The sequence below is a fragment of the Pseudophryne corroboree genome, chromosome 7 (genome assembly GCF_028390025.1).
Source record: "Pseudophryne corroboree isolate aPseCor3 chromosome 7, aPseCor3.hap2, whole genome shotgun sequence".
In the NCBI taxonomy this organism is placed as follows: Eukaryota; Metazoa; Chordata; class Amphibia; order Anura; family Myobatrachidae; genus Pseudophryne; species Pseudophryne corroboree.
The window spans coordinates 95,386,985-95,412,173 of record NC_086450.1 but is presented as its reverse complement, the minus strand read 5'-3'; the positions used below and the strand labels follow the sequence as shown (position 1 = coordinate 95,412,173).

At 45.7% G+C, this 25,189-nt stretch overlaps 1 protein-coding gene across 5 annotated transcripts in view; it reads right to left on the bottom strand.

The window, feature by feature from the left end:
* The window catches only part of LOC134944673 (dynein axonemal heavy chain 11-like), a 697,358-nt gene that overhangs the window by 35,610 nt on the left and 636,559 nt on the right, over positions 1-25,189 (bottom strand). For 4 of the 5 annotated variants that reach the window (XM_063933444.1, XM_063933440.1, XM_063933441.1 and 1 more), the window contains 3 exons: positions 21,755-21,997; positions 14,167-14,349; positions 10,551-10,666 (listed from right to left, as the gene is read on the bottom strand). In XM_063933444.1, coding sequence (XP_063789514.1) covers positions 10,551-10,666; positions 14,167-14,349; positions 21,755-21,997 — 542 coding nt within the window. Of the gene's footprint in view, positions 1-10,550; positions 10,667-14,166; positions 14,350-19,251; positions 19,791-21,754; positions 21,998-25,189 lie in introns of those variants that run through there. The other variant, XM_063933442.1, reaches the window with a different exon arrangement.

Here is a 25,189-nt window from a genome sequence, read left to right as displayed (position 1 = left end):
TGTGATCTAAACCCAGTTAACAGCATGATAACAGAGGAGCCTCTAGAAAAGATGGCTCACTACAGCAATAACCCGATTTTTGGTAACAATAACTATGTACAAGTATTGCAGACAATCCGCACTTGGGATGGGCGCCCAGCATCCACTACGGACTACGAGAAATAGAATTATCGGTAAGTAAATTCTTATTTTCTCTGACGTCCTAGTGGATGCTGGGGACTCCGTAAGGACCATGGGGATTATACCAAAGCTCCCAAACGGGCGGGAGAGTGCGGATGACTCTGCAGCACCAAATGAGAGAACTCCAGGTCCTCCTCAGCCAGGGTATCAAATTTGTAGAATTTTACAAACGTATTTGCTCCTGACCAAGTATCTGCTCGGCAAAGTTGTAAAGCCGAGACCCCTCGGGCAGCCGCCCAAGATGAGCCCACCTTCCTTGTGGAGTGGGCATTTACAGATTTTTGGCTGTGGCAGGCCTGCCACAGAATGTGCAAGCTGAATTGTACTACAAATCCCACGAGCAATAGTCAGCTTAGAAGCAGGAGCACCCAGCTTGTTGGGTGCATACAGGATAAACAGCGAGTCAGATTTTCTGACTCCAGCCGTCCTGGAAATATATATTTTCAGGGCCCTGACAACGTCTAGCAACTTGGAGTCCTCCAAGTCCCTAGTAGCCGCAGGCACCACAATAGGTTGGTTCAGGTGAAACGCTGAAACCACCTTAGGGAGAAACTGAGGACGAGTCCTCAATTCCGCCCTGTCCGAATGGAAAATCAGATAAGGGCTTTTACAGGATAAAGCCGCCAATTCTGACACGCGCCTGGCCCAGGCCAGGGCCAACAGCATGACCACTTTCCATGTGAGATATTTTAACTCCACAGATTTAAGTGGTTCAAACCAATGTGACTTTTGGAACCCAAAAACTACATTGAGATCCCAAGGTGCCACTGGAGGCACAAAAGGAGGCTGTATATGCAGTACCCCTTTTACAAACGTCTGAACTTCAGGGACTGAAGCTAGTTCTTTTTGGAAGAAAATTGACAGGGCCGAAATTTGAACCTTAATGGACCCCAATTTCAGGCCCATAGACACTCCTGTTTGCAGGAAATGTAGGAATCGACCCAGTTGAATTTCCTCCGTCGGGCCTTACTGGCCTCGCACCACGCAACATATTTTCGCCAAATGCGGTGATAATGTTTTGCGGTTACATCCTTCCTGGCTTTGATCAGGATAGGGATGACTTCATCCGGAATGCCTTTTTCCTTCAGGATCCGGCGTTCAACCGCCATGCCGTCAAACGCAGCCGCGGTAAGTCTTGGAACAGACAGGGTCCTTGCTGGAGCAGGTCCCTTCTTAGAGGTAGAGGCCACGGATCCTCCGTGAGCATCTCTTGAAGTTCCGGTTACCAAGTCCTTCTTGGCCAATCCGGAGCCACGAATATAGTGCTTACTCCTCTCCATCTTATAATTCTCAGTACCTTGGGTATGAGAGGCAGAGGAGGGAACACATACACTGACTGGTACACCCACGGTGTTACCAGAGCGTCTACAGCTATTGCCTGAGGGTCCCTTGACCTGGCGCAATACCTGTTGAGTTTTTCCCAACGGTTTATAATCATGTGGAAGACTTCTGGGTGAAGTCCCCACTCTCCCGGGTGGAGGTCGTGTCTGCTGAGGAAGTCTGCTTCCCAGTTGTCCACTCCCGGAATGAATACTGCTGACAGTGCTATCACATGATTTTCCGCCCAGCGAAGAATCCTTGCAGCTTCTGCCATTGCCCTCCTGCTTCTTGTGCCACCCTGTCTGTTTACGTGGGTGACTGCCGTGATGTTGTCCGACTGGATCAACACCGGCTGACCTTGAAGCAGAGGCCTTGCTAAGCTTAGAGCATTGTAAATGGCCCTTAGCTTCAGGATATTTATGTGAAGTGATGTCTCCAGGCTTGACCATAAGCCCTGGAAATTCCTTCCCTGTGTGACTGCTCCCCAGCCTCGCAGGCTGGCATCCGTGGTCACCAGGACCCAGTCCTGAATGCCGAATCTGCGGCCCTCTAGAAGATGAGCACTCTGCAACCACCACAGGAGGGACACCCTTGTCCTTGGTGACAGGGTTATCCGCTGATGCATCTGAAGATGCGACCCGGACCATTTGTCCAGCAGGTCCCACTGGAAAGTTCTTGCGTGGAATCTGCCGAATGGGATTGCTTCGTAGGAAGCCACCATTTTTTCCCAGAACCCTTGTGCATTGATGCACTGAGACTTGGCTCGGTTTTAGGAGGTTCCTGACTAGCTCGGATAACTCCCTGGCTTTCTCCTCCGGGAGAAACACCTTTTTCTGGACTGTGTCCAGGATCATCCCTAGGAACAGAAGACGAGTCGTCGGAACCAGCTGCGATTTTGGAATATTGAGAATCCAACCGTGCTGCCGCAACACTACCTGAGATAGTGCTACACCGACCTCCAACTGTTCTCTGGATCTTACCCTTATCAGGAGATCGTCCAAGTAAGGGATAACTCAAACTCCCTTCCTTCGAAGGAGTATCATCATTTCGGCCATTACCTTGGTAAAGACCCGGGGTGCCGTGGACCATCCAAACGGCAGCGTCTGAACTGATAGTGACAGTTCTGTACCACAAACCTGAGGTACCCTTGGTGAGAAGGGTAAATTGGGACATGAAGGTAAGCATCCTTGATGTCCAGAGACACCATGTAGTCCCCTTCTTCCAGGTTCGCAATCACTGCTCTGAGTGACTCCATCTTGAATTTGAACTTCTGTATGTAAGTGTTCAAAGATTTTAGATTTAAAATCGGTCTCACCGAGCCGTCCGGCTTCGGTACCACAACAGTGTGGAATAATACCCCTTTCCCTGTTGCAGGAGGGGTACCTTGATTATCACCTGCTGGGAATACAGCTTGTGAATGGCTTCCAAAACTGCCTCCCTGTCGGAGGGAGACGTCGGTAAAGCCGACTTTAGGAAACGGCGAGGGGGAGACGTCTCGAATTCCAATTTGTACCCCTGAGATACCACCTGAAGGATCCAGGGGTCTACTTGCGAGTGAGCCCACTGCGCGCTGAAATTCTTGAGACGGGCCCCCACCGTGCCTGAGTCCGCTTGTAAAGCCCCAGCGTCATGCTGAGGGCTTGGCAGAGGCGGGAGAGGGCTTCTGTTCCTGGGAACTGGCTGATTTCTGCAGCCTTTTTCCTCTCCCTCTGTCACGGGGCAGAAATGAGGAACCTTTTGCCCGCTTGTCCTTATGGGAACGAAAGGACTGCGCCTGATAATACGGCGTCTTCTTATGTTGAGAGGCGACCTGGGGTAAAAACGTGGATTTTCCAGCTGTTGCAGTGGCCACCAGGTCTGAAAGACCGACCCCAAATAACTCCTCCCCTTTATAAGGCAATACTTCCATATGCCGTTTGGAATCCGCATCACCTGACCACTGTCGTGTCCATAACCCTCTTCTGGCAGAAATGGACAACGTACTTACTCTTGATGCCAGTCGGCAAATATTCCGCTGTGCATCACGCATATATAGAAATGCATCTTTTAAATGCTCTATAGGCAATAATATACTGTCCCTATCTAGGGTATCAATATTTTCAGTCAGGGAATCCGACCACGCCAACCCAGCACTGCACATCCAGGCTGAGGCGATTGCTGGTCGCAGTATAACACCAGTATGTGTGTAAATACATTTTAGGATACCCTCCTGCTTTCTATCAGCAGGATCCTTAAGGGCGGCCATCTCAGGAGAGGGTAGAGCCCTTGTTTTGACAAGCGTGTGAGCGCTTTATCCACCCTAGGGGGTGTTTCCCAACGCACCCTAACCTCTGGCGGGAAAGGATATAATGCCAATAACTTTTTAGAAATTATCAGTTTTTATCGGGGGAAACCCACGCTTCATCACACACCTCATTTAATGTCTCAGATTCAGGAAAACTACAGGTAGTTTTTCCTCACCGAACATAATACCCCTTTTGGTGGTACTCGTATTATCAGAAATGTGTAAAACATTTTTCATTGCCTCAATCATGTAACGTGTGGCCCTACTGGAAGTCACATTTGTCTCTTCACCGTCGACACTGGAGTTAGTATCCGTGTCGGCGTCTGTATCTGCCATCTGAGGTAACGGGCGCTGATGGTAACTGAGGTAACGGGCGCTGATGGCCTATGAGACGTCTGGACAGGCACAAGCTGAGTAGCCGGCTGTCTCATGTCAACCACTGTCTTTTGTAAAGAGCTGACACTGTTAATTCCTTCCAACAGTTCACCCACTCAGGTGTCGACCCCCTAGGGGGTGACATCCCTATTACAGGCAATTTGCTCCGCCTCCACATCATTTTCCTCCTCATACATGTCGACACAAATGTACCGACACACAGCACACACACAGGGAATGCTCTGATAGAGGACAGGACCCCACTAGCCCTTTGGGGAGACAGAGGGAGAGTTTGCCAGCACACACCAGAGCGCTATATATATACAGGGATAACCTTATATAAGTGTTTTTCCCCTTATAGCTGCTGTATTGTTAATACTGCGCCTAATTAGTGCCCCCCTCTCTTTTTTAACCCTTTCTGTAGTGTAGTGACTGCAAGGGAGAGCCAGGGGAGCTTCCCTCCAACGGAGCTGTGAGGGAAAATGGCGCCAGTGTGCTGAGGAGATAGGCTCCGCCCCTTTTTCGCTGACTTTTCTCCTGCTTTTTTATGGATTCTGGCAGGGGTTAAAATTCATCCATATAGCCCTGGGGGCTATATGTGATGTATTTTCGCCAGCCAAGGTGTTTTTATTGCTGCTCAGGGCGCCCCCCCCTAGCGCCCTGCACCCTCAGTGACCGAAGTGTGAAGTGTGCTGAGGAGCAATGGCGCACAGCTGCAATGCTGTGCGCTACATTGGTGAAGACAGGATGTCTTCTGCCGCTGATTTTCCGGACCTCTTCTTGCTTCTGGCTCTGTAAGGGGGCCGGCGGCGCGGCTCTGGGACCGGACTCCATGGCTGGGCCTGTGTTCGATCCCTCTGGAGCTAATGGTGTCCAGTAGCCTAAGAAGCCCAATCCACTCTGCACGCAGGTGAGTTCGCTTCTTCTCCCCTTAGTCCCTCGATGCAGTGAGCCTGTTGCCAGCAGGTCTCACTGAAAATAAAAAACCTAAAACTAAACTTTTCACTAAGCAGCTCAGGAGAGCCACCTTGTGTGCACCCTTCTCGTTCGGGCACAAAAATCTAACTGAGGCTTGGAGGGGGGTCATAGGGGGAGGAGCCAGTGCACACCAGGTAGTCCTAAAGCTTTACTTTTGTGCCCAGTCTCCTGCGGAGCCGCTATTCCCCATGGTCCTTACGGAGTCCCCAGCATCCACTAGGACGTCAGAGAAACTAAAGTATTATAACGCTCGCATGTACACGTACGATGCATAAGGATCCACCCCGCACAGTGCCCATGCGACTGAGAGTGCTATAGACGTGGACTTGAGTTTGTCTCACTTGCACATGTTTCGTCTTTATCAGGTGTCTGGTGGTAGCGATGTGGCAACAACGTACACATGCATAGGTGGATTCAGGGGGGGTGGGTGGTACCAAGGCCATACATGGGTAATGGGGGAGGGGGCAGAGGCACACATGGGTGGTGGGCCATACAATAATGGGGCGTCCCCTGTTATTTAGGACATTTTTTATTTTATTCAAGTACAGCAAAACAGTGTGCAAAGGCACGTGCCGGTTTGGCACCTGTCAGTGTCATGATGTGCAGTATGCTGTGAGGAACTAACACTATTTGGCATTGCATGCATGTCCCTGGCTGACAGGAGGCGGAGCCAGTCACAAACCTGAGCAGTCAGCCAGAAGCCAAAAGATGTCCGCTGCCCACCTGAGTTAGCAGCACTGCAGTCAGGGACATGCAGGGGACTGGCAAATGGTATTAGTTCTCTCAGCACACTGCACCCCACAACACTGACTGGTGCCCCCCCTCCTACTTCGTACCAATGTGCACTGTGTTGCTGCACTAAAATAAAATAAACATTTCCTTAATGACAGGAGGTGCCCCATTATTGTGCCCTACTACACAGGTGTGCCTCTCCCCCTCTGCCCCATTACCCATGTGTGGCTCTGACCCCAACACTACCTGCTCTGTGGCATAACAACAGAGGCGATTCGATGCCTTAATGATTTTGTTCACTAATAATTAGCCAATTAACATGATATCGAGATGATTCATAGCCTATGTTACTCGGAGGATCTCAGGAAACATTTCAGTGAAAACCTGATCAATATTGGTTCAGTAGTTCTTGAACATACTGTACATACAAATTAACAATTTTATTAATAGTATAGACAGATTGCAATATTATCTAAGCAAATGAACCGATTCACACACACACTTTAATACAAGCTTTTGTTTAGTCTTGCGGCAATTTCATAGTTACCTGCAAGAATATAGTAGAAGGTTTGTCTTCACTTTTACCCATACATATATACATCCATGGGCGGATAGGCTATAGGGCTCACCAGGAAGATTTCTGGTAGGCTGACATGTCTGTGGGGCCTGTTTTGTCAGGCAGCCCACCTCACTCATCACACTGCTTTGTCCCCATTCATTCTGTTATTCCATCTCTGCAGTACAGCAACTCAGCCATCCAGTGATGCTGCCATGGCTAAACGGTATATTATATTTCTTGTTCTGCCCATGTTGGGCCAATTCTACAAAATTTTACAGGGACACTTTAAATTCCCAATCCGCCCCTGGTCTCAGACACAACTGCAGCAAAAAACGCAAGGAAGGCCGCAATTGCCCTATGAGGAGGGATCCCACCCACTGATCAGACTGCACCCCCATGAGGGCTGCTTCCATAAATTTTCCGGCCTGTTTTTCCATCCCAATCCACCTCTGCACACATCTACCACAATGCCAAGGTTTAAATTTGCATCTATCACAATCTTTAACTAGGACTATTAATCCAGGCCATAATACTGTAAAACAGGGTTGTAAAATGTGATAAACCATTGCAAAGTATAACTAAAGGTGCCCTATCTCTGTGGGTAATGTGACTGCCCCTTGACAATGGGATAAAAGGAAATTGAAGCCTTTAAGGGAACAGTGCCACCTAGTGGCTAAATTATGATGAAAAATGGCATGGAAGACTGGTCTATCATAGAAACATATTTTCTGCAATATGGGATGAGAGCACATTTTTTCTACTCAGTGTGAAATATTGATTGATTATAAAAAAATGATTTTTTTTTTTTGCATAATGTCCCTTTAATCAGAGCGATCATCAAGCATGTGTTTGTGCATTCTTGTCTTCTTTCCTCCTCCTGCGTGATATCTTCCCTTTCTTTGAAGGATAGCGTGACAGGTGCCTGTTCATCTTAGTTAACCCACTATGTAAATGGATTCACGTTCAATTTATTATGAAGCGAAGCCATACTGAACACTATATAAAAACATGTAATTTGCTACCGCATACAGCTTTTCCCAGTGAGAACAACAAATTGGCACTTTTAAAATTTTCGGGCTGTACTTACATTTTCACTTCCACAAGAATTTGTTTTAAATCAGTATAATTTTCCACACAATTACAGTACAGATACTCTTTAATGCGTTTTAGTCAGATCCCTTTGAAGATATGGAATTCAATGAATCTCTTTTGAAAATATTGTATAAGACCAGAGTGCAGACAATGGGAAAGCAAGATAAATTCTGGATTATTTGAAAGTCATTATGTGCGATAAAAATAGTGCTAATTTAAAATCAATTTCAATAAAACATTAAGGACTGAAGTCTAAGTGTATGAAAAGAGGGAGAAACCAGCAAACAAATTGTAGGTAATGATTTTTTTGCAACTTATAAAGGGAAACGGCGCTTATTCAGTTGGCCACTGTGTCATACCACTTGACTAGCTGAAGATATATATACTGATTTCAATTACACTCACCCTCTTAGCTTCAGCAGACTCCACTTTTGATACAGTCATATCACTACTACACAAAAAATTACATTTCTGCACTCCTTTCTATTAGAAAATCAGCAGATATCAATATTTGTAAAATTAGAGAATATATTTTAGAATGCTAGAGAGACCAGGGGGTATATTTACTAAAATGGGAGTTCTATTTAAGATGGGATGTTGCCGATAGCAACCAATCAGATCCAGTTATTATCTTCTAGAAGGTGCTAAATAAATGATAAGCAAAATCTGGTGGGTTGCTATGGGCAACATCCATTTTAAATAGAACTCCCATCTTAGTAAATTTACCCCCAGGTGTCAACTGACTACAGGTTGAGTATCCCATATCCAAATATTCCAAAATACGGAATATTCCGAAATACGGACTTTTTTGAGTGAGAGTGAGATAGTGAAACCTTTGTTTTTTGATGGCTCAATGTACACAAACTTTGTTTAATACACAGAGTTATTAAAAATATTGTATTAAATTACCTTCAGGCTGTGTGTATAAGGTGTATATGAAACATAAATGAATTGTGTGAATGTAGATACACTTTGTTCAATGCACAAAGTTACAAAAAATATTGGCTAAAATTACCATCCGGCTGTGTGTATAAGGTGTATATGTAACATAAATGCATTCTGTGCTTAGACTTGGGTCCCATCACCATGATATCTCATTATGGTATGCAATTATTCCAAAATACGGAAAAATCCCATATCCAAAATACCTCTGATCCCAAGCATTTTGGATAAGGGATACTCAACCTGTATTACCCTCGTCCAATGATGCCTTATGGTGGAACACCATCCATTTGTGGAGCAGATGGCTGACAAATATTGATCAGCTTAAGGGGATATTACATCAATGATACTATCCCTATACTACTGCTAATAAATAAAACACTTCATTTATACACAGGGAGTTATACCGCTTTCATTTATGTACTTAGAAGTTGGAGTTGTACTGTAATAAATGACTCACATACCGCTGTACAAGTCTGGAGGTGTCTTAATAAAAATTGGAAAGCTATATTTATACGCTCGAACCCCCAAATCCCCCAACACATTAATGTCATTAAGGAAGAAAAATATAAAACTGCCCCTTAATTCTACTATATGGCAACTTCTGTATAATGCCACAATTTAGTGGCGCACACAGGGAGAGTCTTGTTCTCTGAGTACTTAGAAACCCCCACTGATGATCCGAATTGTTTTTTTTTTACAATTGTACAATGTATGGGGACATTGCAGTTGTGTTATATGTCAAGCGCTTGACTTAGATAACTAAAGATATCTACAGGCATTGTAACAAGCGACCTTCCACCAGACAAGACGCTGACACAGTTGTAGGGAAAAGCAATCCGTTTACTTTCACAGCACAGTAAACCGGTCTTTATCACAGAAAGTTTACCGGATATCTTAATCTGGCACTGGTCCACAAACAGCGTGTACACAAATCTCAGGCTCCCTGTCTCTAACCCACTGGCCCGCCCTCTATCGCCTGGCCACTTGTTGGCATCAGGAGCCCTGAGCCCTTGCCCTAACAAGTTTTATACAAGTGTGGCACAGGTGTGCCTGATCGCTGGGAGCGCTTGCTCCAATACCTGGACCGGACCTGCATGGATGGGATCTCATGTATGAAATTGCAGGGTATTTCTGTGTAGCAACAGCAATACAATACTATCATTTCCAACTGCCAGACAATCGTTGACACAATATTAAAGAGACAACCTGAATGTATCCAACACCCCACTGGGGCTTCCTCTTGGTCCAGTCCTAATCCCAGGTCGCTTTGGCCCAGGGCACCCAAACTATTGTGCCCTGACCTTCAAACACCTGGGGTGGCATCTGGACTGGACTGCCACACAGTGTTAACGTGCTCTACGGACGTCCAACAGTCATTGATCAACTACCAATGGTAGATGGCTTCTCCATCGATGGCGGACCCAATAGCTCTCAGCCATCGATGGTGAGTGATAAAGTAGGGATGACCATCATTGTGTGAAACCATCAATAGTTCTCCTGTCAATGGTACCATACCATCGGGGTTAGCCACCAATGGTACCATCAATGGTGACCATCAAGGGTTAACCGACTGATGGCCAACCCTACCATGCTCTTACCTATTGTTAGAGAGTCCGGAGTGCAAAGAGGAATCCATTGAGATCCCTCCATCATCTCCAGCAAGTGTTTGCCAAAAGCGGCCATTTTGTGGGAGGTAAAGGGGGGTGGCGGCAAAAAGGTGGGCATGTCAAGACTATTTCTGGGGCATGTATCAGCCGTCGACTGCAATCCTGTATGCAGGAATCACGTCTCCAGCGTGACTACTTGAGGAGTCAATGTATTCCGGATCTGCTTCAAAGCCGTGAAGATGTACGCAGTTGCGGGCAGCTGTGAAAGCTCCGGGGGGGCGTCTCTATAGAAATCCCGGCAGCTGTTCAATCAGCATATTTTTTCGCACATCCTCTGAGTCAAAAATCGTATCTGTGGCAGCATTAGTGGGCAGCTATGAATCAGGCCCGGTATTTGGGCATATGATGGCGTTTTAATAAACAGGCCTCATAACAAGACAAACCTCGATTTTCCCATGAGCTGGAGCAGCAGACTTACCACTGAGCCAGGCTGTATGTTGACGGATAAGCCAGCTTCATCCAAGTGTCAGGCACGTAATCATAAAAAAGGGCTGACTGCAGTTGCTCCATTTCGGAAGATATTGCCAACTCACCCTAACAAAAGAAAACATCAGTGAGCTATTTGCTTTTCACATCTCGGCTGTGATAAGATGACATGATAAATGGTAAAGAGCACGTCTTTCCCTCTCACAGGCTCACACAAGGTGCTGGAAGTTGATGCCTAAACAATGCAGAACGATCAGCATTCGCCAGACGAGTAACTAAATTTACTAAAAGGAATATTAAGTAGTGGCAATAACTAAAGTATCTCAGGTTAGGTGCCTCATGTGCTGGGGCTGCAAGAGTGCATAGACGTGTTTTCTGGCACAATTATGTCAGCAGAAAGTCTGCACTATGTAACCTCTAGGAAACAGACAATTATTAGAGATGAGTAAAGATCCTGAAGTGCAAGATCTTTGTAAAATAAGATGCTAGAAACATTTTGCATGACCTACAGAGGTAATTACAACGGGATGGTATCCCGGCTGACAGGATGTTGGCTGTCAGGATCCCAACCACGGCATCCTGCCAGCCATAATACCAGCAGCTGCGCTTTCCACACTTTGGGCCCGGTGGTGAGATTTGCTCGGCACGGGTTCTATTCTCCCGCAGCTGGTGGCGTGGACCCACCACCCAAGTGGGAATACTGGGGAGTGGTCAGTGTTCCAAAAGTGGGCATTTTACCGGCTGTCCGGATTCCGGCGTAAGGATCCTGAACACCAGGATCCTGAACACAGGGATCCCGACAGCCGGTATATTAACTACATCCCAATACAACAGCAGGTGCAAGGCACAATAAATAAATCCTAGGTTTTTCCTGAACTTTACAGTAGCATACTTGCCTACCTTTTACTTTATCCCTTTGGTACATCTCAGAGGGGAGAGGTCCAACTGGGAGGTGCAACGCATAATCACAACCCCATCCCCGCTGTACAATGACATAAGTCGTTCAGCAGTGGGGGCAGGGACATGACTACTCACTACTTCAGTAGTTTGTAAGGTTAGCCCCTCTCCTGGGTCTCCCAGGAGAGTTGCCTAAAATTTAGGAGTCTCCCTTTCATTCAGGGAGAATAGGAAACTATGATATGGACTTCAGCTGAGATCCATCCTCCCCACAGTTTCGGAAAAAAATCTTTTAGCCAGCTGCAGAACAGACGTCCCAGACTATATACTTCTGTTAGAATAAGTATAAATACAGGCCCTTGCCTGGATCAATGCCTTACATGTTATTTGCTTTGAGTGGAATATTGCAGAAATGTGCTTTTACGCAGCAATAGATTTTCCCAAGGGTAAGGTATTCTTGCTTTCTCTTATTCTCTCTATGTATTCTTGGAAAACACCAGTTCAAACAGCGGAGACGCAGCTTGAAGTGCAAGTCTCAACACTTGTCTATCAAAATGCCAGAAGAAGACACTGATCTTGCACGGACCACATCCCGAGCTGAGCGGCAAGTCTAGTCTCTATGGGACTCATTTAGGCATTGCTGGCTGTACAATCATTGCTGAGTATTTTCTCTCTGCAGAGTCAGGAACAGATAGCTTCACTTGGGAGCCAGTATCACATTCATTTAGAAATGATCCTGCATTGCGTAAAGCTGTGCCAAGTTTAACTATATCATGACTTGTAGAAATTTTGCTTTAATATTTCTCTCTGAAAGAAAGCGTCCTGCTATAACAGTAAACCATCGACACTTTGATATCTTTAAAGCCTTTAAAAAGGGTTGGGTACGAAATCCTGGCAGTTGGGATCAGAAGACTGGCAGTTGGGATCAGAAGACTGACGGCGGAATCCCAATGGACAGAATCCCGATGCATCCCAGTATACATTTTAACCTTATCCCTAAACCTAACCCAACCCTCCCGCAGCCGTGGGGCAGGGACCGCACGTCACTGCCGTGGGGGTAATTCAGAGTGCATCGCTGCAGCGACAGCGATCGCAGTCTGAATTACTATGCGCAGTGTGCCCGTGCGGCGGGTGCACTGCGCATGTGCTTCCAGTGAGATGCAAAAGCATCTCACTGGTGCGATCGCCTCTGCCTGATTGACAGGTCGCGGAGCGGGAGGGAGCATTAGAACACTGTTGGTGGGGCACGGTCCGGACAACGGAGGAATGTCTGGACCGTTTGGGGGGGGGGGGGGGGGGGGGGCGGCGGCGGCGGCTGCATGACGTCACACGCAGCCACTGCGACCCAGGACGTGGCTGTTAACCCCTTGCCAGCACGCAGTAGCTGTGCTGGCAGGGAGCTACTTGTCAGGTACAAAAGCATCGCCGCCGTAAGTAGCAGAGAGGGGTGTATACAAAGTACCAGGGCCTGTTTGGGTGCCTATAGGCCTGTCATAGAGGTGTCACCAATGTGATGTGGCTGTGCCTTCTTCAGTATCTACAGTGGAGGCTCAATATTCACAACATGGAGTGGGACATGGGGCCAATGTAATATCTTGTTATTGTGCCCACAAATGTTATTATGTATTAACCAATGCAATCATCAACACAATTGGGGTAGTGGTTAGCACTACTGCCTCACAGCACTGAGTTTATGAGCTCACTGAATTCCTGGTCATGGCCATTTTGTGTGCAGTTTGTATGTTCTCCATGTCTTTCTGTGGGTGTCCACTAGGGCTTCTGGTTTCCTCCCACACCCCAAAAAAACACTGGCAGGTTAGTTGACTTTTGAAAAAAAAATAAAAAAAAAATCTCTATTATGTATATGTGTGTACATGTAATAGGACATATAGGGATGAATTTACTTAGATGGGAGTTCTATTTAAGATTCCAGGTATTATCTTCTAGAAGGTGCTAGATAAATGAGAAGTAGAATCTGATTGGTTACTATGGGCAACATCCCATCTTAAATAGAACTCCCATCTTAGTAAATTTACCCCATAGATGGTAAGCTCCACTGGGTCAGGATTTTCTGTAAATGAATGAAGTATTCTCTGTAAAGTGCTGCCCTATATACATACAGATGGAGCCACGCTAATCGTGGCTCCGCCTCCACCGCAGCACGCCTACTGAGTCCCGCCTATTGCAGCGCCTGGGGCGCGTGTGCATGAGAGATCTGCACGTGCCTCTTTCACTGCAATGGGAGCATCTCTGTGCACTCCCGTAGTGTAGCTAGACGCCAGATCATCTAGCGGCGTCGGGAGTGCACGTTTACGATGGAGCCGCATTAGATGAGCGCGGCCCCATCTGTAACTGTTAATAAATAATAAATAAATAAACACTGACTATAAAAATAACACTTGAAATTAAGGCAATCTCGTGTGTCCCCTTATACATGAGTTATAATATATATATAAAAGACTGTCAAATAAGCAGCAGTTTGAGTGAAAAATAAAGAAAATGTCCAGTAGATGAAGTTGATGGGGACCAAGTATGTTAGTAGGCCGTATTTTCAGCTAGTGTCGTGACTTTGGAGAAATGAGCATTTCTGACATAGACCAAATATGTGCAAAGATTAACATAAAAAATTCCGGATTTAGAACATTAATGTAACAAAGTTAGTGCGTAGCACACAAGTAGATGCATAAGAGCATCCTAGGCAGCGTTCATACCTTAAGGCCAAGATCAAGCTCATTCAGCGAACGTCGGATTTCATGAATTAGTAGGTTCATCCTCTTACATTCCTGAAAGCAGACAAGGATGTATGGAGAGTGCTCGGCCGTCTTTGACGTTATATCTGACATGTTAAAGCCTTCGGGGAGCTTATCTAGAATGTCCTCCAAGAATGTTTTAACCTGAAAATAAAAACTGGGCTTCATTGTCTCATAGAATAATTTCACTACAGGAATCTAGAAGCTCTCACTGCAACTTTCTCATATTGGACCATATTCAGCTTGGATCGCTATTGAGAAAGAAAGTGTGGTTTTCTCAATCCTGCTTCTGCTACAAATCGCACGTGAAGAGCCGGCCAGAAAGGAAAAAGATGCCCACCGATGCAATCGCAAAATTATGTATGCAGTTGCAGAACTGTAATTGGATGCTGTGGAACCCTTGTGGTGCCATATAAATAAAGGATAATAATAATAATAATAACAAGTGATATGCACATGCAGAAATCGAGTACCATCGACAGTTGCAGATAACCCAGGGCTACTTAGAACATTGGGAATGCAGTCGCACTGGGCGCCATGTTTTAAGTCGAAGGAATCGCAGCTGACGTCAGATGCACGCCCTGAAAATGGCCACGACACGCATGCATTTTCCAAACCACTCCCCATGTTACCTCCCACTAACGGCCACTACCTAGTGATTGCATATTGCTTGGCGATCTCATATTGGGGGTGATTCAGACCTGAACGCAGATGTGCACAAAAACGCACATCTGCGATCAAAATCTTAGGCATGAGGGAGGACGCCCAGCACAGGGCTAGTCCGCCCCGCGTGCCAGGCCCTGCCCCGCCCCGCCCCCCGCAGATGTGTAAAAGCGTCGTACAGCGGCGATGCTTTCGCACCTGCCTAGTAGCTCCCTACAGATGGCTACACGCCGTGTTTTTGGCTGCAGCGGCTGCGTTTGACGTCACACAGCTGCCGTGGCCCACCCCGCACACAGGTCGGACACGTCTGCGTTGTCCGTACCACGCCCCCCCGTCCCTGCAACGCCGTCCCAATGCCGCTGACATGCCCCCGACCGCCCCGCGACCACCGCTGCCAGTCAATCAGGCAAAGGCAATCGCACAAGTGAGATGCCTTCGCATCTCACTGTGTGCTCACGTGCAGTGCGACTGGTGCGCGTGCGAACACCTCACTGGGCTTCAGCGTGCAAACACGCTGTAGCTGCAGCGTCCAGGTCTAAATTAGGCCCATTGCTGGGCCTGTGATCGCACTTGTGATGCAGACACAACACATGCGTAGTCAGCCGATAATCAGACAATTTGCGATTTGGCATTCCATGCTTAATAAGGCCCATAAACCAGAATCCAAGCTGTATTTCTAATGAGCGTTCTGGGATAAATGCTTCTAGTACATTAGAGCCACATTCCAGGCAGATCTGTTTTCTTGGCTAATAAAAATGACAATGGATTTTACTGGGTATGTAGCTTTGTATCCAATGAACCAATCTAACTTCACCCGAATTCTCTTCATCTTAAACTTGGCTGGTGGCAATTTCATTAAACTTAACTATAAGGTGAAGTTTAGCTTTGGGAGGAGTTCCATATGTTACACATTGATCAACAATATTACTAACCTAGAGCCCATCATTCTATCTGATGTACTGTGTCCCTCAATGTCTCTTGTGGTCCTCTAGCATTACAATTAAAAGATTCAAAGGAGAATCAAAACTGCATGTAGTCAGACATTACGGGACTACACTGATCAGGTGGAATGCTGGACTTCTTGTAAAGAAGATTTTCAGTCAATGATTAACATTGAATTCCACTTGAAACTGAAAATTGTAATTAGCCTTTAGACTGATTGTAGTATACTGTATTTATATTTCATTTCCTTAAAGGGGATTGATATCCCCATCTGAATTGCTCTATTTAATCAACTAGAGGCTCTGCAGCAGTGTAGCATACCAGGACAATTACTTAAAATAATCAGATCAGGCCGTGGGTATCCATCCTTTATAATACTGTACAGAGTACAGGAAGATGAAGCTCTGTTAACAATATCAGGGTTATTTAACAATGTGTCTTAAGTGCACATTTTATGCAAAGCTGTTTGCACCCACCGTTAAATTCCCATTTGATGTTTTTCAGGGGACCAGGATAAATTGGTGCGAAATTAGTGAAAGCTTTAAACAAAAAGCCAGATGTAATGTAAATTAAGGTAAAATACATTATACAAATTTCTGCTGACCCCTATATGCATAAGCATGTCAAATGTCAACACGAGGAATGTTACTGTATCTGTATCGTAAAATAAAATGTTAGCTTGAGAAAATAATATCCTTATATGGGCCAAAATACTGTATATTATATATCTATATACTACATGTAGGGGACAGGGGGCGCTAAATGAGGATCTATCTTGCCCCCCCCCCCCAGCCCATAAATGTTCTGACGCTCCAGGGGGAGAGTGTAGAGGAGAGTGGGTTAAGATGGGCAAAGTGGGGTAAGATGGGGACAGCAGGGTAAGATGAGCCAATTTGTACTTATGTTGTCCCCTAGGCAAGGAACATTGAGATAGAAGGAAAAGGAAAATATCTACCTTTATTTTAGGATGTCTCCTGTCAATCCAAATGATAAGAATGCATTTTCAGAAGAGCTGTCCTTTGCGATACTAATTGCATATGTTAGTACACATGCGATTAGTATCATTGCAGTGTTTGGCAGAATGTACTCCACACCCTTTCCCTCCACACATTCCGCACATGGGGGGTCATTCTGAGTTGATCGTAGCTATGCTAAATTTAGCACAGCTACGATCATCTTCCCTGACATGCGGGGGGACGCCCAGCACAGGGCTAGTCCACCCCGCATGTCAGTCCGGTCCCCCCCGCACAAATACAAAAGCGCCTTTGTATTTGAGGAGTTAATTGTCGCTGCCACTGGCCTCAGCGGCTGCGTAAGACGTCACGCAGACGCCGCGGCCCGCCCCCCACATCGGTCCAGCCACGCCTGCGTTGGCCGGACCGCTCCCACTAAACGGCGGCTTAATGTCTCAGAGGCGATCGCTAGGCAACGAAGGCTGCCATGCGTCAGCGCACTGCAGCGCCGGCGCATGCGCAGTTCCGACCCGATTGCTGCGCTGCGACAAACTGCAGCGATCGATCGGGTCGGAATGACCTCCATGATCTGTTCAGTATTTTATCAACTATTCAACATTCCACCCATCAACGCTACAGGGAAATATGCCTTTCCTCCAGCCTTTTGTGGTTGAGGTATCATCTTCAGCAAATCACTTTGGGGGAGACTTATCAAAACTTGGAGAGAAATAAAGTGGAGAGAGATAAAGTACTAACCAATGAGCTTCTGTCATTTTACATTCTGTGTATGAAAACTGACATGAGCTGATTGGTTGGTACTTTATCTCTCTCCATTTTCTCTCTCTCCAAGCTTTGATAACTCTCTCCCTTTGTGGGAAAAATGGCACTTAAGTTTCCATAAATGCAAAAATGGGTTTCTCTTTGCCTTTGCTCCCCCGTAATCTTCTGAGAAATCCTGCAGTCACTTTGTTGCCATAAATTTCAATCTTAAGCTAAATGGTCTTTATCTTTAGCTAAATGATTCACATGGTTTTGTACATTGGCAAATCACCAGCATGTATGATATATATTTTTAGACCTGGATAAATTTGCTTTGACATAACAGTTATTATAGCTGACATGCAGAAAATTTAATTTGACAAGCAAAAACCAGTTTCTTGTGAATAAAAAAAAATACCACTTTACCATGTGCATCTCTCCATCACAGCCAGATAGAATGACGGGGGCTTCCTGAATTTATACTCACATGACAACAAAAGTGTACAGTTGCCTAGATACAGGGGTGGGTCAGCTTACACACTGGCATATCGTACCCCACTCTCCCCTTTAGTATTTTCTGACTTCTGCAACATTATACATGCTTTCCATCAGGGAGTTAGGGATGGTATCCCGGCGGTCACATGACCAACACTGGCATTCCGACACTGAGAATACCGATGGCGGATGCGATAATTGTTTTATACTTTCCCTGTCCCCACCCTAACCTTCCTGACACAGGCGGTAGCAGCTAGGGTAAAGGCACAGGTGCGGCGGCTAGGGCTAGGGCTTGGGGGGGGGGGGGGGGGAAGCCCTAACGCTACAGTGACCCCGATACTTACCCTGGGGATGTCGGCGGTTGGTGTTGCATTGGCAGGATTCCGAGTGGGGTTGGGATTCCGGTGTCGGTCACATGACCGCCGGCATACGGACTGCCAGGATGCTAAACACATTCCGTATCAGGCACATGCAGAGCCGGATTAAGGGGGCCCCCGGGGGGTACGTACCCCGGGCCCCCTTTCCAAAAGGGCCCCCTGCCACACCACAGATCGGATCTCTCTTCCGATCCGATCTGCGGTGCTGTGCTCCCCGGCTCCCATCCTCACTGCAGCGGTGGCCGCACAGACAGGACAGCTGAGCTGAGCGACGGCTCAGCTGTCCAATAATATATGAATGAAGCAGCCCGCGTGGCCAGCCAATGACTGAGCGGCAGGCTGCTTCATTCATACATTATTGGACAGCTGAGCCGTCGCTCTGCTCAGCTGTCCTATCTATCTGGCCGCTGCTGCAGTGGAGACGGGAGTGCAGGGCAGGAAGTCCACCGTGTGATGCTTGGGGAGGCAAGTCTAATTAAACTGCTGCATATATATATATATATATATATATATATATTCATCTGCCTTCTCTTTATTAGGGGCCCCACTGTCTTAAGTGCCCCGGGTCCCCCATGGTCTTAATCCGGCTCTGGGCACATGTTTCCTGTGCAGGGAAAAGTAGTGTAAAATCAGGAGAATAGGTCCATGAATAGGTCTTATTGTGACCTAAATACACTAAAACATTAGGTGTTGTCTGAGCACAGTATAAAAGATAATACACACCACTGCTAATAACTAAAATAATAATAAAGTAAAATGTAGAAGAAGCAGGGCTCCTATACGTGCCCATGTACATTTTTTACATATTATATATGTGACTGGGTGAATGTATGTGTGGATGTAACTGCACGTCTCTCTCTTTCAGAATATATATTACTGTAGAGAATAGATAATGAGAGTCCTAGCAGTCTGGGGGTCATCCGGTGGTACAGAAAACGTTGACATATCAGGGAATTCTGGCGAAGTAATATGTGTATTAATGGATTCCCCAGTGGATGTCACACCCTCAGTGTTACACTGAACATTGAAAAAAGTGTATTTTTCATTTGGCTTACAAAGATTACACCCTTTATGGCCATATCAATAATAATCTGAAGCGTTAACGATGTTATCAACGCATGAGACACCACAAGTCAGTGGTAGCAGTGTCAATCAATAACATTAACTGGGAGCTCTACATTGAAAGCTAGCTAAAATAACCAGACACTTTCTAAACACTTTAATTAATCCCTCCACAGCAGTGACTCCTGCACAAGATCAGCCTCAGATCATGATGATGTTCTTCAATAAACTCTCCAGTCTAATGAGATCTCTTTCATAAGTCTGATATTGTTTTCCCTTGGGAGGCTAAATAAAAGGCTAAACTTCTTTCAATATCCAGCGTTTCTTCAAATGGCTGTAATAAGCAAACAGGAGACTAATAAAATATAGGGGTCAATTCAATTAGGCAAGACTTAGTTGTGAGCTTGTGACTGCAAGTAATTGCAGGTACTGTATATGCAGCACTTACGGTACAGTGGGACTCGCAGAGTTTTGATCGCAGCCCCGTAGCGCTGCATGCAAAGATCCACGAGTCCGTGGTACGATAGGGCTGCAAGGGTGGGGGGAGGGAGAAGGGCTTCACTCCAAATTGCATTAACCCCATAGTGTAATACCATCATGCACTCCAGTATAATAATACTTTAAAAAAAGTATAAATAGAAACATTGCAATTGATGGCAGGAAACAAACAAAAAAATTAATAATTGGTTATGTAATCATTATCTGCTAATTGTACTGCCCAGTACCATTATTCTATTTTGTCACTGTTACGTATTTGGATATATGATATTATTTATGTTTGATGTTTTTTATACAATAACATATAGGTGAAGGCTTTACAGGAATCAGCCAACAGTATGGTCTCCATTAAATCAGGTTCACCGTTACACACCATGGAGGCAGCCAATACTTGTCAACAATCCTGGAATGTCCATGAGACTCCCAAATATTTGAGGAGTTCCACAAACCGATGGAACAGTTGTCCAGCCTTCAGCATCCCATCCACTTCTTAGTAAAATGTGCTTGTCACGATTCTCTGCAAATTGCATTATCATAACCTCTGCCCCTGAATGTGATACTGCGATTTGCGACATAACAGTGCACGGGACAGGACCAAATGATGCAACTGGCTGACTCCTCCCCTCTCCCCAACTGCAGTGGCCACCTCCTCCTCCCCCCTGGAAAGTCTTCTGGAGGGGAATTTTGGAACATGAACAGATATATAACCATGAATATTGGTTCCGCTCATAAAATGGCCTCCTCCATTCATACCTACCTACTCTCCCAGAATGTCAGAGAGTCTCAAGAATTTTGGGAGGTTCTTCAGGACTCTGTGGAGAGTAGACCAGCCTTCCACAAACTATCTACTTCCCAAGTGAAGTAAGTGATCTGTGGGTTTGATGATGGGAGTCACATTAAATTGTGACATTATAGACTTGTCCCATACTTTAGAATGCTGCAAATTGTGGCTTTGTACAATGGGTGGGGACACCATGACATGATTAATGTGCCACACCCCGGCACATCTCACTTATCTGCACCTCACTAATAAGTGCAGTGTGTGCAGTGCACATAGGCCCCTGGGTCCAGAGGGGGCCCACACTGCACACACTGCACCTATTTTTTCTATACTAACCTTTCTGGATTTCCTCTGTGTCCGTGTGTGGGCCCCCTCCTCTCCCGTAGCCACCAGCGCCGCTGTTAGCGCTCTGAGCACTAGAGACTCCGGCACAGTGCCAGAGTCTACAGCGCATGCACAGGCCACCTAAAAAATGGTCGCCGCTCCATTTTTCCGAAGACCTGCGCATGCGCTGTAGACTCTGGCACTGTGCCAGAGTCTCTAGTGCTCAGAGCGCTAACAGCGGCGCTGCCGGTTATGGGAGAGGAGGAGGAGGCCCGCACATGGAGACTGCACACGGGTCCCCTTCTCTGTAGATACACCCCTGCTGAGTGGGGAGACGTATCAAAGCTTAGAGAGAGATAAAGCGGAGAAGATAAAGTAAAGTACCAACCAATCCATGTCTAAGAGGCATTTTTCAAACATAGCCTGTAACATAGCAGTTAAGAGCTGATTGATTGGTACTTTATCTCTCTTGAAGCTTTGATAAATCTCCCAATGAGAGTCAGCAAGTGTGCTATGTGTAGCAGATAGACACAATTACAATGATATATCTTGATTTTACTAGTTTCCTTTACATAAAACAGTCAAAACATGCTAATAACTATAATAAGCCATTACTGCTCAAACGTCTTGTACATAAGCAGAAACAAAATGTTATATTGCATATAAAGAAACCTGATATAGAATATTAGACTAACCTTTTCCTCCTCAGTCTGAGGGGCTCCTTCCCCGTTTATGCAGTCCCGTGACTGTAATTCTAACAACGTGCGGAACAGATTGTCTGAAGTCACGGTTAAGAATTCAATTTCGGCATTAGGGTGTAGGCCATAATGGACGGGGCTCTCGGGTGGCAACATCTCATCAATGTATCTGTGGTAGCCTTGGTAATCAAGGTTAGAGGGAATCATGAATCCAGGTGCTAAGGCGAGCTTCCTGTCAAACTGCAGCAAAAACAGAACAATGATTGTAATCATTATACCACATAAAAGTAATACTTTCCACTAAATCTATTCTGGATATTGGTAAAGAGCTCAAGACAATGACCATCGGTGACATTATGTGAAGGAAATAACCAAACTGGTATGGTAGAAACCTTAGAAAGTCATCATCTCTATAGGTTTAATTCTCCATGTTTTCTCCCCCCTTCAGATCACTAGGGACCCTCATATTTGTGTTTTAAAGGAGTTTCATTGAATATGACAGATAACAGAATTAATCCTTCTTGGCAGGGTGGCCCCAGATCCAAGTTTCCTGTGCTTTGAGCAGCGGGATCCCTGTCTTTAATTCTCTTGTCCCTACAATTCTTTACAGCCATTGTTACAAGAGATCAAGAGAATGTCTGGCTTCGAGCATGCTGGTTCCGCTGCTCTGTGCAGCAAGTCTGACTAACTTACAGCATGAATAATATTAAGGGTCAAGTATTTTAAGGCTTAAAATATGAGTCTGGAATCATATCATGCAACATAAGGGTGCAGTATACATGGCGTTCTAATCTCATCAAAGGAGAAAATAGGTCTGTAGGATGATCCTTGTTTTCAGTACAGATTAAATGAACTGAGAAGGGACACACATATGAGACTGCTTCATACTGTATAAAGACACACAGGCTGGTCATTTCTATTAAAGTACCCAGAGTACCTTCTGCTAGCCCCTGGTGCAGATCTAATTAACAGTAAGCAGTGCAAAACCAACTTTTGCAGCTCTATGATATGAAATAAAACTAGATCCAAATAAATACATCTCTCTCTCTCTCTCTCTCTCTCTCTCTCTCTCACTATATATATATATTTCTTTATTTTCTTCCCAGTGAATCAAGTATACTACACAAAATATATAATTGTACAATGTAGGTCTCCCTCGTGACGCCAAAACAGGTGTGACACATTGAGGCATGGACTCCACAAGACCTCTGAAGGTGTTCTGTAGTAATGTATTTGCCACCAAAACATTAGTAACAGACCCTTCAAGTCTTGTAAGTAGTGAGGAGGGGTCTCCGTGCTTGGGACTTGTTTTCCCAGCACATCTTACAGATGCTCAATCAGATTGAGATCTGGAGAATTTGTAGGCCAAGTCAACACCTTGAACTTTTTGTCATGTTATTCAAATAATTCCTGAACATTTTTTGCAGTTCGATGGAGTCCATTATCCTGCTAAAAGAGGGCACTGCCATTAGGGAATACCACTGCCATGAAGGGGAGTACTTGGTATGCAACAATGATTAGGTAGGTGGTGGATGTCACATGAATACCAGGGCCCAAGGTTTCCCAGCAGAACATTGCCCAGAGCATCACATTGCCTCCACAGGCTTGCCTTCTTATCCATAGTGTGTCCTGGTGCCATCTCTTCCAGGTAAATGATGCACACGGACCTGGCTCTCCACATGATTTCTCCATGGTCCAGTTCTGACACTCACGTACCCATTGTATACACTTTTGGCTGTGGACAGGAGTCAGCATGGGCACTCTGACTGGTCTGAAGCTACAGAACCCCATAAGCAGCAAACTGTGATGTACTGGAAGCTTTTTATCATAGCCAACATTAACCTAAGCAATTTGTGCTACAGTATCTCTTCTGTGGGATAGGACCAGGTGGTGTAGCCTTCGCTCCCCACATACATCAATGAGCCTTGGGTATCCATGATCCTGTCGCCGATTCACCAGTTATCCTTCCTTGGACCACTTTTGGCAGGTAGTGACCACTGCATACTGGAAACACCATACAAGACCTGCTGTTTTGGAGATGATCTGATGCAGTCACAATTTGGCCCTTGTCAAAGCCGCTCAGATCCTTACGATTGCCTATTTTTTTTGCTTCCAACACATCAACTTGCAGAACTGATTGTTCACGTACCACCAACACAGGGTTGCTATGTCATAGAGGGTGCTACTCACCACTTGGCAAGGTGAGTAGCCTATATCCCGGAGGGGGTTGGGGTACCATTGTGGCACCCCATGTGCCAGCTCCTGTGCATGCCTATGGGCACAGAACTACTGTACTTGTTTCTCTACTCATACTAAAGTAGGCGCATTTGTGGCACTACAGTGTGCGGGCATATGGGGCATTACAGTGTGTGGGTATATAAAATTTGAAGCACTGCTGTGGGGCATATTAACTCGGGAATTACTGAGGGGGCATATTATTCAGTAAGATACTATTGTGGGGGAATATTTTTAACAGGCAATACTGTGGGGTCATATAATTAACTGGAACTTCTATGTGGACATATTTTTAGCTGGGGTACTACTGTGGAGGCATATCACGAACAGGGACACTACGGTGGGGGCATTTTATTAGCTGTTGCACTACTTTAAAGGCATATCATTAACTGGGGCACTACTGTGGGGCGGGAGGGCATTTTATTACCTGTGGCATTACTGTATGGACATATTATTAACTGGCACTAGGGCACTACTGTGGGAGCATATAATTTCACTAGGGCACTACTGTGGGGGAAATTAATTAACGGAGGCAATACAGTGGGGAAATATTAACATGGAAACCAGGTCACTATTGTAGGGGAGTATTATACTATTAACGGGAGGGAGGGGGAACTCTAAAAACCTTTCACAGTTTACTAGAAGACCTAGAGCCAGCTTTTGAAAAGTGCCATTGTAACGAGATACTCATTGTTATTCACCTCAACTATCATAAGTTTTAGGGGCATATGTATCAAAGCTTGGTGAGAAATAAAGTGGAAAAAAGAAAGTGCTAACCAATCAGCTCCTAGCTGCCTGTAACATGGCAGTTAGTAGCTGATTGGCTGGTACTTTATCTCTACCCACTTTATGTCTCTCTCTCTCTCTCTGTGTATATATATATATATATATATATATTTATTAGAGATGAGCGGGTTTGGTTCCTCGGGATCCGAACCCCCCCGAACTTCACCCATTTTACACGGTTCCGAGGCAGCCTCGGATCTTCCCGCCTTGCTCGGTTAACCAGAACGCGCCCGAACGTCATCGTCCCGCTGTCAGATTCTCGCGAGATTCGTATTCTCTATAAGGAGCCGCGCGTCGCCGCCATTTTCACTTGTGCATTGGAGATTGAATGGAGAGGACGTGGCAGCGTTCTCTCCCTGAAAAGCTCCGTAATCTGTGCTCAGTGTGCTGCAAATATCTGTGCTCAGTGTG